Raw genomic sequence first — 19,127 nt, 5'->3', positions numbered from 1 at the left:
TTCATTAGTTTATCGTTTCTTTGTTTCATTTATTAAGCACAAGTAATTTCCCCTGTGTTGTCCTTGGTGTCAGTGTTTGTTGGCTCCTTATGATATGGCTAATAAATATTGGCCCCTCGGTTAACGCCCTTTCTAGACGTGTCCTAGCTGTGTTTTTTTATATAGACAGGCCACCAGCAGTGGAAAGCGGTATGCGTACTGTTTGTTGTGTGTGCTGCGGTTGCAGTGGCTTCGGTACTTAGTTGCATCCATCGATCAATAATTAGTGAATTTCTTGATTATATTGTTATTACTGTAAATTGTATAAAATTTGACAGCAGCACCACCTGCCTACCTGCTCTTAAGAGCAAGCTTTAGCTCGAGCCCAACTCCGATGCGACCTATTCAAACTCATGTAAAACGCAAAAACGTTTTTCTGAGATAAGCCTGCACAAGCGATTTTAAAGAAATTTGTAGCATCTCAGATAAAGAGAGTTAAATCCTAGTGACTGCCGGAAGCGGAAGTTCGATCTAGGGCCTGAATTTTGTATAAAATTTTTTAATAATTCGCAAGTTCGAAAAAAAATAGAAGCACGAAGTTTACGAACTATTAGCTCTGCATCAAGAACAGATATCGCGGTTCTGTAAACGGCAACCATTAAATCATTGAAAGCGGGCAAATTTCATATGTCATTTTATATCTTATGTGAATTTGTTACATTGTGCACAAGGGTTCTGCAAAAGCTGTATTTCATATTACTAAACTTTTTGAGGTTCAGGTGTAACATATCATTTTTTTTCGCTTTACATGTACTGTTACATGCAATTCACAGAATTGTGGTATCAGTTTTCATTGCTGAGTTAGAGTTGTAAACTTGATTGTTTCATTTTCTGAAAACTTTCTATCTCTGGCAATTTTTAATAAAACATTGACAACATAAATAAAAAATTCAACACCAACAGTCACTAGATTTTAAGTTTTTTTTAAAGGCCACAAACCTCGCCAAACTTGGTGCAGTGGTTGCCGAGAAAAGCGAATTCTCCTTTTGCATGTATTTAGAAGGGAGCACCCGAGCTAAAGCTTCCTCTTACTAAATGACGCAATTACATCTCACTGTTTCAAATCTCTTCTCTTTTATCGTCTCCGGTATTGGTGCCGCAAACTTGCGAGCGTGCGAGCAAATCACGTGTGTTTATTTTCTTCAGCATCGCGAACAACGTTGTTGTTGTTTTTTTAATTGACACATTTACACACACAGCATTTCAATAGAATGGGTAGACGACAGCCGCTTTCGGAACTTCGCACGCGCGCATTGTCGCATCGCAGATTCCCCGTGCATGAGGTATACCCTCCTTCGCTTAACTCCTTAAGCATTCGGTTGCGATTTCCGATTGACTTCGTGGTTCCGTCGCTGCACTACACGTGTTCACCCCACCAGCCACGTCTTCGATGAACCCCGTTTGTCGCACCATTGCTGCTTGGCACTGGAGCGATCATCCTATGTGATAGGCACGCCGAATGCCAACCGCATGCACCTTTGCGAAGAATTCTGGAGACTAAAATAAGGGTGGAATAGTAAAGAAAGAAAGAAAGAAAGAAAGAAAGAAAGAAAGAAAGAAAGAAAGAAAGAAAGAAAGAAAGAAAGAAAGAAAGAAAGAAAGAAAGAAAGAAAGAAAGAAAGAAAGAAAGAAAGAAAGATCTCGTGCACTGCGCCGTCGATGCAGGTTACATAACTGCAAGTGGTCAAAGTTATCAGGAGTTCTCCTTTACGCCGTCTTTCATAGCACGTGTGCTTCTTCGGGATACAAAGATCAATCAATCAATCAATCAATCAATCAATCAATCAATCAATCAATCAATCAATCAATTTATTACATGCAAGTACACACCACGTTGTAATGGCGCAATCGGTAGAGCACGCGTGCGAGACTCGGAATCGAGATGTCCAAAGTTCGATGCCAGCTGATGCACCGCTCATCAGTAAAAATCGCTCATAACATCACTTAGCGTAGCTATGGTAACGTTTTAACGTTGAGCCGCATTTAAATGTCCGAAATCTAGTGAACCACCCGAGATGAACCTTTAGGTGAGTACAGAAGCGACCTTCTCCCCGTGAGGAGTCTTACAGCGGGAAAGCCAGCTTTAAAGGCGTCTGTTACGCAAGTTCGGACACATTTGAAACCGAGTCGGTGCTCACAAAAAGCAGACAAAGAGAAGGAAAAAAAGAAAGAATTGTGCAGAAACCACCAACGATGATCGTAGGTTTAAGCGAATAGTCAGAAAGAACTAAAGAATGAACGAGCATGTTACTTGGCGACTCCTACCAACGACCAACTACGACAACGGCCGAAAAAAACAAAGATAATCGCTTTAAAACGCGGCGCTTCCGACAAGTTCTAAACTCGTCACACAGAGACAAGACTATAAACTCGCGTTAGCTCCTCATCCTTACTTTCTCCGCCATCTATCCCCGAATTCTCGAACACAAAAAACGCTTTTAAAAACAAAGCATGAGTTAAGAGAGTATTCCCTTCGGACCCTTCCGTACGTTTCGTAGGGTGGGCTTTTTGCTTGAGAGAAAGAGGGAGGACAAACGATGACGCCTACTCGGTTGCCAGCACGCCCCTTTAATCAGCAGCCAGTGAACGAAGATTATAACTAAAGTTCGCTGCTTAGCTCCTACCAGAGAAACGGCAAACCAGTTGCGACGGAGGAACAATGGGCCATAACGGCTTAAATGGCAGAGAGCGGCGTTAGGAAACACCGTTGGACTTGCGGTCAGCGCAGGTGTACGCGTATACTGCGCCAATCTCCTTGTAATCCGCCATGGTTTTCCGTGCCAATTGGCACAGCATCGCTACCTCTTGTTGTCTTATTTTGCATTCGGGTGTGACAAACATCTGAGCTTTAGCACTGAATCCCTGTCGGAAACCTTGAGCTTTGTAACCACTTCCTTCAGGAGGGTAAAGGTTAGTCGGAGGGCCAAGAACCATTCGGTTCTACCTACGGCCCCCACGATAGCTCTAATTTTTCTTTTTTCTGCTTAATGTTTCGCCTTGCTCTGAAAAAAGTGAAGAAAAACATTCCCCGTTTGAGTTGCTGCCCTGAACCCAAACGTAAACTTTTAGAGGCTGGGCCAATGTTAGTCGCTTCGCTTCTGTTTGCTATCAGTCCATTAAGAATACAGTGCACAATGTGCCCTCACACTGCTACCATAGAAATATAAAGTAGGAGCTGGTTAACCCTCCATCACATGGTTATTCTCGTTCGCCGTTCACGCTATACGTAACTGCATTCACATTCTATCCGCGTGCGAAAGGAGAGTGTGATCGTTACATCGCCTCCACGGCGGGTCAGCTGCCGCCAACTCGACCTCTTCTCCGTCCCATGCGCGGCGATCGAGGTCAGCGGTCAAAGCAGCCTGCACCTAAGCCCCGCTGTCAAGGGAGTGTTTGTCTTCGCATCGCTGTAACGAACGATTCGGCGGACGGTCCGACAGAAAAAAAAAAGGAAAAGCTGCTCTCTATAAAGTTGAGTCAGCATTAGCGTGCGCCTTGGGCACCGGCAGCGATTTAAAAAAAAAAGGCGGGATAAAGGGATCGCGGTACACAGGAGCTGTGTACGAAAAACGGAGACAGCAGGTTTTACGGACGCGTCGCACGAAGCGTCGCGCGCGCAGAGATAAAAGTGACGGAGTCCGCGGTCACTTCCGCATGTCGCGCGCACTGCAGAGACTACCGCGACGAGATGGAAAGGTACGATTATAGAAACCAGGCCTGCCTGCCGACAAAGGGGCATGTGTTTTGCGGCGAGTCTTTATACACGCATCGCTGGGCGGCTAAAACGGCTTCGAACGGGGCTCGGGTTGCGCGGTGAGGCACGGCGATTCGCCGACCGTTTACCTTTGGCTGGCCTCGCGTTCCCCCGCAACGAGTGACGCCGCTGTATTGGGATAGCCGGAACAAAAACACAAGCACAAGCAGAGACGAGCGCGTTCGGCGACCTGGACGTGGCCTCAGAGAGTCCAAATGGCGTTGCAGTTTCGGCTCTGCAGCCGTCACCTGAGCCGTCGGATAAGAGTCTTCCCTGTTGGCAAACGGGAACTATACGGAATTCGCAACGAATTACGGGCCCGAAGAAAGCACAAAAATGAAGGCACTGGTTTTTCGCCGTGCATTGGAGTAATCCAAGCCAGAAGCTCGGTAAAAGCCCGCTTCTAGCGGTAGCATGAGACGTGTTTTCTCTTATGGAACCGAATGTGCTACCAAGCGTGAATCTGTTGGCTGTTGGGATTACTCTGAAGCAGGTGACAGCGCAGACAAATTGTCGAAAAGGAAGGAGCGACGACGCTCTGTGCACACCGCAAAGTGCCGCGACAGCTTCGGCCGGAAGCTCGGCATCCATCACGTCTTCCACAATAATGGCGCAGGATGCGTCGACGCCGAACTTCGAGCTACGGTTTCAATTCGGATTTCCGCACTGTGCCGACAGGCCGCGTAATACTGAATATGCTCGTTCTCCTCACGTCACTGAACTTCAGAAATTCAGAAAACGCTCGTGCACTTAGATTTTTTTTTTTTTTTTAGCTGCTCGTCAGAGAATCCCACGTGGTCAAAATGATTGCGGAGCCCCCACTATATAGCGAGCCTCATAACCGGATCGCGATTTGGGCACGTAAAACTTCAGAATTTAATTTTCTTTTTCCGGGATTAGTTTTTTTTTCTGCACGGTCTTTTTCACGCAAGCATCTATACTACGTATTGTCGAGCAACAAATAGCCCAGAAACATGTTCCTGAGAGAGAGAGAGAGAGAGAGAGAGAGAGAGAGAGAGAGAGAGAGAGAGAGAGCGGGGGGGAGGTAATTTGTGTGTCAGTGAAATCTTTCTACACAGTATAGAAGCCCTCGGCCTTTGACTGTAAGGGTAACGCTGGGGGGGTGTACATATGTTCCCATTCTCCGTGTGCCTGTTATTGTTTCAGATCGCAGAAAACAATGACTGCAAGGTCACGTCCTCCAGAAAAAAGAAAGAACGAAAGGAAGAAACATCCCGAACAGCATGCGCGCCTCGATCCTATCGATCTACAAGGAAAAAGTAAGGCATCCACTTAACAAGCCACACAGCAGCGAAACCCTCGTCGAGCAGAAGCATGTTGTTCGGAACGGCGTCCGCTGGAGGCGCCCCGAGGTTGTCGCGCAATTGTTTCAACGCGTTTTCAGCCGAGTGTGTCGCCGGCACAGACTTGTGCGTGTGGCGTTTTCGCCCTCTTTCTGTTTGTTTTTGTGAAACTCCGCCGGGCCTTAACGAACGAGCGCCGACACTTGCGATCTGGGCGCACCTCATGCGTGTATAGGCGACCGCGTGGCCGCCACGGCTTCTTTACGCGCGGTGCTGTTGCCGCAAGTGAGCGCAGTTTCTTTCTTCGGCGTGACGAGCGCGCGAGGACAGAAAAGCAAGCGCGGCCGTGACGCCACGTGGCCCGCAGCCGTATCGCGGAGTTGCACGTGCGGAACATTTAAACGCAAATGAGCGCATATACGCAAATGAAACTGCAACGGAGAAGAGAGGTCACGGACCTCGTCGGAGATTCGCAGAGGGCCTTCGGCACCGACCCGTCGGTGACACCGAAGCATCGTGCTTTTTTTCTTAATTTTTTTATTTATTTTTTTTTTCTGGTCAGTACGAGGTTCGTTAGAAACTGCTCAGAATCGAGTTCAGATTGGAATTCAGGGCAGTGACCAGATGAGAACATCGCTACACCTTTCATATGGGTTTGGAAACGTATAAAGCGTATAAAACGTATAAACGCGCACTTTAAAAGGCAAACCGCTGACGATATCGTGACAGGCCCGTCCCGCACGAACAGCCGCCGCGACGGGTGTGTATAACACGCTGCAGTCGCTTATTCGCGCAATTGGAATGCTCATTATGCAGCGGGCTCAAGCATTTTTACGTCCGCTGCAGCGTCTTGAATTGTCACGACGCAAAATCAGTCGGTGGTTTGTCACGACTCGCCCGACTTGTGCCGTGAAGGCGGGCGGTTTACACGCAGGGATTCACGAGCTATAGCGCGCGACCCTGCATGCGACGCGATAGCTTGTTTTTGCGCCGCTGAGCTCGCGAGGTATCGCGGGGTTATTCCAGATTTCGGCGGCCGGATTCCGATGCGGGCGGAATTCAAACAAAAAAAAAAGGGAAAACGCTCATGTAGTTCGACTTAGGTGCGCGCTAAGGAACACCAGCTGGTCAATCCGGCGTGCCTGATAATCAAGTCGTCGGTTCTGGCACGTACGTAAAACCCCCAGAATTTGATTAAAAATTTTGTGTAGCTCGTAACTTTTTTTTTTTCGAGAGTAGCATTGTAGCAAGCGACAGCAATACGGGCAACGCAGGCGACATAAACTATAGCTTGTACCTTTTGCAAGCATCATTACATTTCCTCCCAACTTAGAGCAATCATTCGCTCACAACAGCTGACACCGCGTTTTGCGCCTTATGTATATACATGGCGGAGCACAGGACATGGCTGAAGCCATATTACAGCTACCCCGAAAGCAAATAACCACTTGAAAAATGTTCGAGGAAAACGCGTTCGCAGCCTAATGTGAAAACCCAAACGCAAGGTAAGCGCGCGGGCGTCCCGACTGCATACGCAAGGCGCCCAGCGATCTTGCTGCGCAATCTTAACGACCGGCAAGCCTGCGAAACGAGCGACTCGAACAAAACGCAACGGAGGCTTAAATGTTTATGCGACGCGCAGCTGGACTTTGCTTTTGCATATTCTGCGAGCTAAACGTGCACTGGTCGCGGTACTTTTCATTGAAAGTCACTGCTCTGCAATATACAATTAGAAGGCCACTTTTAATTTCATTTTCTCATTACAAGGGCAGTGACTGATTATGCGTCGAGCATGGCTGAGTAGGCACGAGTGGATTCTCCAACTTTTCACGTCCGTGTTTTTCGCGTCTCAGGTGCAAAGGCCGCGTTTAAGCCCGCTCTCGCCAACGCTGGCAACTCTTTAACAGAAACAAAAAGCAAACGACCGTCGAGAAATTAGGCATATTTATTTTTTTTAATTGCCACGCACTGAGGGTGGTATGCGCGTGATACGCCCCGACGTTCTACGCAGTGCATTCCTTGAAACGTGCAGAGAATTGTTTTGAACAATTCGGTTCTTTGTTTCGTCTCACTCGTTCCTTAAACTGGATAGACGAGGAATTTCGCGTGGGCCGCGTAGGTGCGAAAAGAGTTTACCGACCTATTCTGGCCTCAGCGTCAGCTGCGCGGGAGGTTCGTGGGACGGACGGCGAGCGTCAACATGCGAGTGTAGCGGTGGCAGCGGAGAAAGTGTTCGTGCGTTTAAATGCGCAGTTCGCCGGCGACAAGAACGCGAAGGAATTCGCTGAAATCGGCCTGAGTTCGCGGAACTCCACAACGACTGGCAACATGCACCGCAGAAATATATATGTATGCACACACCACCAGACAGACCTTACACGTCACTTGGGGTACTTGAGCGTCCCTTTCTTGGCCCTGCGAGAGCGGGTTGAAAACAATGCTTGCACCCTCACTTATACCATGTGCCCTTGCTCCCAGAACGTTTCGAATGTTTGCCCATCGCTGTATATGTGAGTGGAGTCAAAAAGCGAGTGCGTTCGGTGGGTGACGCTATTCGTGCACGTAATCAGACTGACGAGCCAGATCCGATCCGATTAAGGTGTCAAGGCAAAACTTGGGCTTTGGAGAGTTGCCGGATTAGAGGGCTACATACCGGTTAATTCTGACCAGCAGAGGTCACTTAACGTGCACCTAAATCCAAGCACGCGAGCTATTTTTCTTTTTCTTTTTTTTTTGCGTTCCGACGCCGGGTCAGAATGCGGCCGCCGTTAATCGAACCCGAGACCTTTCGTTAACTATCTCAAAGTAACATAGCGACACAGTGAGCTACCGCGCGGCAGGTGAAAAGACGTTTTCGAGCACGGCAGAAAATTAACATTAATCCCTTGTCATAGCCAAATCGCTTTATTCGTAATATCGCTTTATACGAAGTTTTTCATCGGGTCTCGACAGAGGTAGATGTAGTTTAAGCTGAATCATTTGACGTGCAGTACAACACCGCATTCATACCCGAAATGCATGACGACGCTGGGTGCATAGCGTGCACGATGACTCGTCGCGTTTCCTCAACCTGCCGCGGGGCAAGGAGCTGTGAATATATCACTCCGCCACGTGGCAGCATACTCCTTGTGACTAACTGTACCACGTGATGATAACCGAAAGATGGGGCAGTCGCGTGTATACGCCTCATGAGCTCGTGCATATGCGCTGTTTGCAGGCTATATACACTGTGTCCATAAGCTGAAACATGAACCGCAACAAACGCCTTTTAGACTTAAGTACATGGAAATACGACCTGCAGTCGCTCAGTGGCCGCTTTTTAGGCGCACAGTAAAACGTACGTTCAGGATTACGAACTAAGCTCGTGTTACAAATGCAGTCGAAGCTGGAAGCGGAACCAAGCATCGGAGTATAGTTTGGAAATGGCTCGCGTTTGAATTTATCAGACCTGTACTGTACCATCCCGCATCTCACCGCGGCTCCTTTATATGCATCCGCTTTTAACGAAATACCTCTTATAGCGAAGTGAACTTCCTCTCCCGGTAACCTCGTATATACGACACGTAGCGTGACACGACTGTACACAGCTATATAGGGATATATAACCGTCGTCTTCGCGCGCATGGCAAGCGGCGAAGAGGAGCTACATACGGGGATACATATATACGCACGCCCACCTCGTCCCGCAGCCCCTGCAGCTGCGCCACGTGGTCGTCCAGGCTGGAGCGGCGCAGCGACAGCTGCTGCCGCAGGCTGCGGTACTGGCCGGCCGCCTGGTCCTCGGCCCTTCGCGCCGCCTTGAGCTCCTGCGCGAGCCGCTGGTTCTGGTCGCTCATCTCGTGCACCAGCGCGCCGCGCTCCCTCTCGAGCGCGCGCAGCAGCTCCTGCTGGTCGGCCAGCTGCTGGCGGGCCTGCGCCAGGTCGGCCTGCAGCTCGGCCAGCCGGCTGTCGCTCTCGCCCGACAGGGACTCGAGCTTGCGGCGCAGCGCGTGCTTCTCCTGCTCCAGCACCTGCGAGGGGAGGAGGCCTTGCAGCGTCAGCGTCGTGCACGACCACGTGTGTAGACGGTCACGAGCACATGCGTGCACACTCTTGCCCGAACGGTGTGTATAAAGGTGTTCTGAACATGCACACTGCATCATGACGCGCATCACACGGTATGCACTGTGCCCAGTCACCATGAAATGAAAATGAAAAAAAAAAGATGTTGGTTGCAAATAAGGCTGCGGTTGGAGCCGGTCTGTTACATATTGTTTTGGATAAATGCGCTGTTTTGCACATAAACAACGACTTAAGAACGGCACGGAACACACAGCACACGGCGGTCCGCGCGGTTTATTTTCCGCCCCGCTTCGAAATTGTTCTTGCTTTTGTATATAAAAACAAAAGAGCGTTTGCGAACATACATCTCTGAAGTACTCCTGAATTTCAATTCAGCAAATTCGATGGGACCCAAGAATCGCTTCACTAAATCGGCAATTTCGTTAAATCAAGGGCCCTTAAAACACTCATACGAATAACATGTTCGCAGAATATAGAATTCATTCATTCATTCATTCATTCATTCATTCATTCATTCATTCATTCATTCATTCATTCATTCATTCATTCATTCACTCATTCATTCATTCATTCATTTTATGCTTATTCATCTTCAAGACCGTTAAATCGGGCGAGACGTTGAGTCCACTTGGTTTCTTCGAAGTTTCCGGCGCAGTCAGTTCTATGAATACGCGTCAGGGAATAGAAAGCATGCACTTCGTCAAATCGAAAGTTCCGCAAAACCTTCTTACGTTAAAGTCGAGGCTTCACATAGTTTCCCCCTACAGGATTTGCTGTTCGAATTCAACGACAGAGTATTCATACTTTCGATTGGCCTTTATTCTGTTTCTGTTATTGTTGATTACCTGAATTCCATTTTTAACGCTGTTGATTATGCTTTTTTTCGTCCTCGATGTTCAGAAGTTCACCGACTCTCACAGTCAACTCACTATCATTAACGATAGTGAGTTAATGCTGTTGCCACTGATACTCAATCTATGCTATGCTGTTGCCACTGATACACAATCGAATGGTAAGTTAGTGCAAACACTGACAAACTGAGTCTCGAATTCCTCTATCTGTAGATAGGCTAAGCACGACTACAGAGAGAATGAAAGAGTGAGAAAGATGGATAGAAAAACATGCTAAATGAACGTCCCACGATCACCACAACTATGCTGTTGCCACTAATAGCTCACTCGAATGGTAAGTTAGCGCCAACATTGATAAAACGAGTCACCAATTCCTCTATCTGTAGATAAGCTAAGCACGACTACAGAGAGAGAGAGAGAGAGAGAGGGAGGGAGGGAGGGAGGGAGGGAGGGAGGGAGGGATAGAAAACATACTAAATGAACGTCCCACTATCAGCCAGCCCTGCATAGACAAGAGCGATATTTAATTTTCGCTAAGACAGAAATTACGCAACAGAGTAAAGAAACAGAGCGAGGAACGAGGTATGTGCAGAATCACCACGCGCCACCTGGCGACCAAAAGATTTCTACACAGCGTGCAACACAAGGACAGCTAGAAATTTATTTACATCGTCACTCTTTCCAAAAGCACAACATCCCTGAAGCCCACTGTGCACATACAATACACCTGTGCAAGAGAAACACTTGCACAACCACTTAAACACGCTAGCGTAGGTGTGTGGGTGAAATTGAAGCAAGAAAGAAAGCATTCGCGGTCGGAACAAAGCGCTGTGTATATTACTAAGATGGGGACGCTTCACACTGGCTCGTTTCTCGCCATACGCACCGGTGCCGCAGTGCACTTAAAACGATCCCAACACTGTATAGGTATATGACAGTTGTCTGCCAAGTATTCTCGCAGCACCGCTGTCAGTAAGCGCCCATCATGCATAATCCGCGTACGAACGCCAGCGAAATCAAACCGCAGCCGAGTCGCTGTTGTACAGCATCGAGAGACATCGCGCTGCGTTCGTAAGGGAAAGTTTTCAGGAACACTCGGACAATGAACACTTGCTGCGCGTGTACCTCAAGTTCCTCGAGCAGTCGGCCATCGAGCCCGCCCCGTATCTGGGAGAGGGCATCCTTTCCACCGGCGTTGCACAATGCGTCGTCGTCACAAAGCGAGCGCGAAACTGGACATCCGCGCACGTCGCACTCCTCCGGACTGCCGTCCATGGCGAACGCGAGAAACACGGCCGGCGGAGAGCGCGAACGAGAAAGTGAAGGAGGGCGGGCCCGACTTGGCCGCAAGGCCGATACGCCGCGGAGATTAGGGCCTCCGGATAATGGCGGAAAGGTCGGGGGTGTGGCCGGAGCGGCCATAAGCGATAGCGCGCGACAGTGTTGCCGCCGCATATATATATATATATATATATATATATATATATATATATATATGAGAAAACGTTGATCTGCATGCATGCGATATAGTCTGTATGCAAGTAGCGTCGCTTTATACGGCATGTAGCCAGCTGGCCATGGACACGGCGATCGCGCAGTGCCTGCGGAATGAGCTGTGCCGAGCTGATTTGTGCGGGACAGCCTCTCTCCCTTCCAACGTCTTCGGAGACCGATCGGACGCGCGTATCGTGTCTCTTGGCGAACAAAGACTTAGCACCTTTAGCGAGGAGACAGCCCCCTTGTGAAAACATTACCGCCTTCTTCAACTATCCCGTATTTCCAGAAGCAAATACGGTTTATGTAGAAATTTCCTACTAAATCGTAAACTTCTAAATCATTCGCTAGGTGTAATTAATTCGGTCGCCGCTGTCCCATATGGAGCCGGACGACGTCGGTATCAGGCGAACTCGTCCTTGGAAATGCCCGTTCCCGATTTCTCCATTCCAGGAGTCGCCCTTCATACAAAAAAAAGAAAAAAAATGAGTACGGATAAAGACACGGAGGTCGTCAGCTGTAGGACTCCTATGTGGGACAGGCCCCATGTGCCAGGGTAAAACGAGTGCATACGACAGCAGCTGTCCGTGCACAAGATACAGTAGGACGTCGGCGCAAATCCCTCCGCCAGCTACTCCTCGACTTATCGCGGCCACATGCAGACACACTCGGCAGAGGCCGCGGAACGTACACGTCTACGTCGGCGTATTAAGAACGACGTCGCGCCATGCGAGGCCCGTCATCCCATAGACCTCCAAAGCATCTTGTCATAAGCGCCTCAAAGGAACGTCCATCACACGCAGAGAGACCCGAATCTCCGCGCCGAATGCGAAGCAGCCGCAGCAGCCGTACGGGCCACGTCGGGACGCTGGCATGCGTCCTCACAATCTGGCACGAGAGAAAAAAAAAAAGATACTCGAGACGGGCGCAGCCAGAGACCCGCTACTTATGCAAAACCAACCGTGCCCGAGCCAACGAAAGAGCCTTGTCACACGACTTTCCCGGTACATACCGACGTTATAGAGTTGTGGCTAACGCAGGGAACGGACGCTCGTATGTATACGTGATGCGCGATCCGATATGCAACAAGGCACGCCTGTACTCATTATATTCAACCAATTCATTATATTTCCATTTCAGCTACCAGTGGTCGACGTTTGCAAACACTGAAGAACGAGCACTGCGGAGGCATTCCACAGATAAGAAATAGGGGTGAATAAACATTTACAGCCCCCGAATGGTGACAGTATATATACGCACAGATTCTCCTTCTCGAAGTGCAGATATTCGTCACGCGTTTCATGCCGCACAACTATCAAATCAGTGCGCGATACAAGCCGTGCGAAATTTTAAAATAAAGCAAGAAAAGCAATGGAACCACACATTCGAGACTGACCCCGTCGGTTTACAGACATATAAGCCATGTACATAGCCTTTAAAGAAAAGATAAACGGCATAGAAGAGACGCCGCTGTCCTCGTAAAACACGAACGGGCAAGCCAAACGACATGTATGGACGTCCGTCGCGGAGACCTGTCGGACAAGGTGGACAACGGCACTTTGCAGCTATAGAGACAGCACAATCGAACCTTCACGGAGCAACGCCCAGAGCGCGCCTGCCCCACCTTCGACGCGTATACACACACGCGACGCGAAGCGGTGCCAACAAGCGGTCGTCACTCCTCGGCGCCTTGCACTCGATTCCGGAGGGGTGTGGAGGAAACGAAAGCAGCAGCAAGAGGAACCGTGCCCGGCGGCGTGGTTCTCGCTGGGCCGATCTTAACGGCTGCCCTTGCATTCACTCGCTGGCGCGGATATAACGGCCGCGCGCAGCGGTCCTTGAGAAAGACAAGCGAGACTACACGTTCACCGCGCTTACGCATATGCACGTGACCTTGGCGGGAATGATCGGAGCTCCGAACGGTTGAGCGGCAAACTGCCGCGGGAGGAAATCAGGTCAGCTCGATGGGGAGAGTGGTAGCACTATACATTAAGAGATTGGCCGCCCTGCAGTGGGTGCGACGCGAACGAACCTGACCTCTGCATATCGGGGCCGTCTGCAATGGCAGTTAACGCTTTTCATTTCCAGCGCGACGACGGGCGCAAGACGAAGGCGCGCGTATCTTTGTCACACGTGAAGTTCAGGTGTTCATCGAAGGCCAAATGAATCGTGTTCGATTGGTTCGTTTACGAGAATATCAGCAGGATCACCGAAGCGACCTGTAGCACCACACGATCTGCAGTGAGTTCGATGCTCGTAACTCCAGCACGTTTGAGGGCGTCCTCGTGACGGGAGCACCATATCTCCTCGAGAAAGACGCAGACGTGGAAGAGGCCACGATCTCATCTATACACGGCGGGAGACACGGCAACTTGAGAACCTATATCAAGTCAACGTAGCGTGCATTAAATATATACACTGCAGATCCGACATAAACCACTAAACTAAGATGCGAGGATACTGCGACTTCTTCTTGTCGCGCCTTATATCGTTATACTGTCCAGTATTCAACAATACATCGTACTCAGGAAAACGCTATGCGCGCTAAAACCTTTTACGGTTAGCTCTATCGAGCAAGCAAACGTTTCTCTTTGACTAATGGAGGTATTGGCAGTTTAAGACAAAGCTGACTACGAACGCTTGACTCCGCTGACCCCCTTCAACTGTCTTCTTGTTTTCCCCTCCGCCACTTCAAGCTTGTCTCTCAGCCTTGACCCATTAGAAACGTTCTTTCTGTTGCTTTGCTCTCGCGGAAAAAGAAGGAAGGAAGGAAAGAAAGAAAGAGAAAAAGAAAGGAAGAAAGAAAGAAAATACCGCGGGGGGTGGCGGGAACGAACGAAATATGTTACAGAAATTCTGAAAATTGTCTACTAAAACGTAAGCATTCTTTTGCTCGGCTGCTATTTCGCTTCTGCTTACTAATTTAGCTAGCTTAGGCATGTCTACCCATCGCTACCACGCATCTACTATTGCTCTATTATAACAATTAAATGTCCTAACTTGGCCAATTATGCATTTATTTTGCAGATTTAAGGCGTCACGGGACGGGCAGATATTGCTGAGGTCCTCGCCAAAGAATGCTTACGTGCGCTGCGGTCCCAGTCAGAAGTTTTTTTTTTTTTCCCTAACGCTATCGATCATCTACTATTACACTATTATAACGATCGCATGTGTTAATTGACAAATTATGCGTTTATTTTGCAGTTATAAGGTGTCACGGCACGGACATATTTTGCTGGGGTACTCGCCAAAGAATCCTTACGCATTAAAAAAAAAAAAAAGACTCGACAATTTCCAAAATATAGCAGTCTGGAGGCGAAATGCGCTGAAAATTTCTTCGCGGCAGCACACACGCCTGAAACAAGCGCGCACTTTGTCATCGCCTAGTAAACCGAATTTTCGGCGGAAATTAACAAGGCGGGAGTAAATTCAGCGTTATATGTTGCCGTTCCAAGCCGGGCGGCGACTTTGCTACGAGCGTGGAATATAAGGCCCCTCGTTGCAGCACAACACGACGTCTCTCGGTCCCGCGTGTTTCGCCTTCAAAAGCGGCGAGCGTCCGTGAGCATCCAGAGGACGTGCCGTACAGAAAACCGCGACGTCGCGAAACAGCTCAAGGAGACCGATCGTCGACCGCCCCGCTCCGTCATGCGGCGGCCTTTCCTTGGAACGACGACAACGACGGGCAGTTCGTGTTCGCAGAACATTATTGATGGGTGCCGGCACGCTTTCCTCCTTTCCCTCATCCCGAGCAAAATGAGGACTTTCGGCCGCTTCCTGGAGGGAAAAGAGGGGAAGGGAGGTATCGCCTCTCACCCAAACCCCCTCCCCGCCGATCGTCCGCTCCCAACTCCGTCTCTCGCTCACTCGTCCTGGCGACCACCCAGTTCCTTTGTTCTTTTCCAGCTTCCTCGTCAACCGGTAATAACGAATAATCGCTATAACGGACGGAGCGCGGCCGGGTTGTGTCGGTAATCCCTCGCAAACGACGACCCAAATTACGGACAGGTGCGGTCTTTCGTCTAATGGTCGTGCTCCGACAAAGGCGATACAGCCGCGGTAAAGAGGATAGGGATACGAGTGGGCCAGGCTTCGCTACCAAGGCCGCGCACGACAGATTGCATACAGGAGGCGCTTATATATATTTATATATGATTGTAGTCGTAGCGTTGCCTGTTCGCAAGCCACCGCCGAGCATTGTGTGTCTGCACAGCGGCGGTTTGAGTTACATATCCCCAAGTGCGGAGGAGGCATGCACCCGATACGCGTACCCTCTTTTGGGAACATCTATACTCTTGGCACAGAAAGCGTGCTTCAGGAAGTGCAGAGAGGGTCGGATCGCTACAGCAATTCGCATTGGCAGCACGGACAAAGTGCGTGCAAGACAAACCTTTCCTGCGTTCTCGTAAAGGGATCTGAAGTATACAGAGCCAGCCGTGATGACGGTGCAGGGGAAGATGAACGCTATACTTAAGAGTGCAACTTTAAGCGGTTATCTGTAAAGCAGTGTCTACGGGGATCTCGCGTGCGTTGTGCACGAAGCGGGATGTGTGTCGCGTAACGTCGTTATAGTTCGACACGATATACGCATTACGCGCCGAAAAAACAGCGGACAGTAATTGAGGACGGTTATGGAGACGACGTCGACGAGTCGATTTATAGTTTTGCTAAGGGGCACAGTGCACAATGCCTCGGGAGCGTTCGCACACGCAATGACAACATTTCAGCGCGGTGGGAGAAGCGTACTTATGTAGCTCCCGCAGTATCGTGACGTCACGCGATCACTTCTGTAATTGAAGCGCTCGACTCGCGCGCGCTATACCTTTGGTCTCTCTCTCTCTCTCTTACACACACACACACACACACACACACACACACACACACACACACACACACACACACACACACACACACACACACACACACACACACACACACACACACACACACACACACACACACACACACACACACACACACACACACACACACACACACACACACACACACACACACACACACACACACACACACACACACACACACACACACACACACACACACACACACACACACACACACACACACACACACACACACACACACACACACACACACACACACACACACACACACACACACACACACACACACACACACACACACACACACACACACACACACACACACACACACACACACACACACACACACACACACACACACACACACACACACACACACACACACACACACACACACACACACACACACACACACACACACACACACACACACACACACACACACACACACACACACACACACACACACACACACACACACACACACACACACACACACACACACACACACACACACACACACACACACACACACACACACACACACACACACACACACACACACACACACACACACACACACACACACACACACACACACACACAAGAATCGGCGAAGGAAGGTCCCGACCCAACTCTGACGTTTCGGTGTACTCCGATGCGTTTTTGATACACTGTATTCTCGGTCCACGACCTAATGGAAGAACAATGGCGAGTCGTGACTCATTTTTTTAGGGGGGGGGGGAGGGGGGGCAACACGCGGAGCGCTATTACAGCTTACATATATATATATATATATATATATATATATATATATATATATATGCTGAAGAACGCAGGCATCCGTAAATATAGTGTGGACCACGCGCTGGCCTCTTTGTTATAAATAAGCGTCGCGCGGGCCACGGACGTTGCGTGGTGTGTGGGTTCGGACACGCGAGCCATTGTAACGCGCCGTAAACGAGGATCGTCGCTGGAATGACCTCGAGTATCATACAGAGCGTGTGAAAGGATCGAGTTTGCGCGGCGTCCGCTTAAGACTATATGTGAAGACGGATGGTTGCAGACGGAAGACGGGGAGACGTAGTAATCGCGACCCGTCCCCCTTGTCTTTGTTACTACTATGCACTCGCGTGCAAGGCTATCTTTAGCAACAACTGTAATACGTCGTGGTCATCTCACTCTTACGGATGTTTGGTGCAGGCGGGGGAGATCCGACACTATACCCGTCGCAGCGTGTAAATGGCTGCAGCAAGGAACGGCGGCGCTGTAAGGGCGCGACGAGTAAAATGAGCCCGCGGGTGGTAATGCTGTGCAGGTAGCTCTAATAAGCGCTCCGAGCTCCTCCCAAGATATGCGGTGACCCACTGACGTACGCGGACAATATCGTTTCCGCCACCGGTGACTAACTGCGCTTCCGCCAAAGTGCGTTAGCCAATAGCAAGAGTCGGTCACCGACAGCGACAGTGCTGTAAAGAAAACTGCGTCTTTTTTTTTTCAGCACTATAATTCTATGTGCACGACGTACCATGCAGACAAACGGTAAATCTCTATCAGTATGAGCGCATCACAGCATTTGTGCATTTTCGATATCTAATTAATACTTGCGCGATCAAGGCGGCGGAGATGCGAGTTATACAAGCGCGCTACATAGTTTCACTGCGGTACAATCCATGGGCCGGACTGGACTTCGTCTGGAGAACCCACAGTGCGTCACCGTATGTGCTCAAGTGCACTGACAAACATGCAGGGGCGAACCTGACACGTTAGGGCTCCTGCCAACGACGAATCTAAAATGTTTTTCACGTCGGGTTGACGCAGCCGTAGCTCCTGTATATATTAGTCAATAAAGGTGCGTTACTGCATCCCGTTATTTACTATTCTAACAAATTTAGCGGGCTGCAGAGAAAGTGCACCCGCTGTACAACTGTGTGGCGCGCAGCTGATCAGAAGCGCGGTGGTAGGCGCGCGACGTCATTATATTCTTAGCGTGGCTACGTTTTCCAGAGCATGACGCGTAGGACCAGCACTTTTGATCTCACGCTCTCGGCGCAGGTCGAATCAAGACGTCGCACTGCGCCGCAAGTGCCTCCGCGTCGTCTGTTTCTAGTCCCGGAAAGCGTCGTCTGCTCAGTTTCGAGCACGATGGCTCACACTGCCAGTGCCACACTGTTGTGTAATAGGACACGGAAAGGGCGAACGAACGAGCGAAAAAGAAAAAGCGCCATTTATTTCGTTCTGTCACCGTACAAGCCCGTAAAATACCTCTAGCAGGTGTTGCACTCACTAAACAACTTATGCCAAAAGTGGCATCTTCTACGGAGGCGGTGAAGGCTATAGCAGTGACATGCCGACCGCAACGACCAACGCAACGCACCCGTTTACGGTACTCTCGCGCCAACGCAGCCGTCACATTCCACCATACTATACGCACGCATATTTTCCATTGCAGTGAGAATCGCAGCATCCCTTTCCCCTCTTTTTTTTTTGTCTTTCCATAGCCGTTACCGTCTTCGTGTCCCACATCATCTTCTTCGCGCCCATGTATAACGCGGCGGCCGAGGTTCCCACGCGTTGGCGGCGCGCACGAAGCCTTCCCCGACGGGCCTCGTCCATCATCCCGCGCGCGTCACTCAATTCGCAAAACGTGACTCGCAGCAGCATGCGCGCATCGCAAGTGTGTGCGCACGCGGTTCCCCATTGTGTGGGCGTGTATGCACCGCAGTGCGGCGGCATCCGTCGTGCATGCTCGGCGTGC

The 19,127-nt window shown here is 49.7% G+C and overlaps 1 protein-coding gene across 4 annotated transcripts in view; it reads right to left on the bottom strand.

Moving 5' to 3' along the window:
* LOC135919502 (BICD family-like cargo adapter 1) overlaps window positions 1-19,127 on the bottom strand; it is a 208,763-nt gene that overhangs the window by 37,096 nt on the left and 152,540 nt on the right. For 3 of the 4 annotated variants that reach the window (XM_070533825.1, XM_070533826.1, XM_070533828.1), the window contains exon 2: window positions 8,775-9,107. In XM_070533825.1, the coding sequence (XP_070389926.1) occupies window positions 8,775-9,107 (333 nt within the window). Of the gene's footprint in view, window positions 1-8,774; window positions 9,108-11,135; window positions 11,292-19,127 lie in introns of those variants that run through there. The other variant, XM_070533827.1, reaches the window with a different exon arrangement.

This window comes from Dermacentor albipictus, chromosome 2, assembly GCF_038994185.2.
Source record: "Dermacentor albipictus isolate Rhodes 1998 colony chromosome 2, USDA_Dalb.pri_finalv2, whole genome shotgun sequence".
Classification (NCBI taxonomy): Eukaryota; Metazoa; Arthropoda; class Arachnida; order Ixodida; family Ixodidae; genus Dermacentor; species Dermacentor albipictus.
This window is presented reverse-complemented; position numbering and strand designations above follow the sequence as displayed.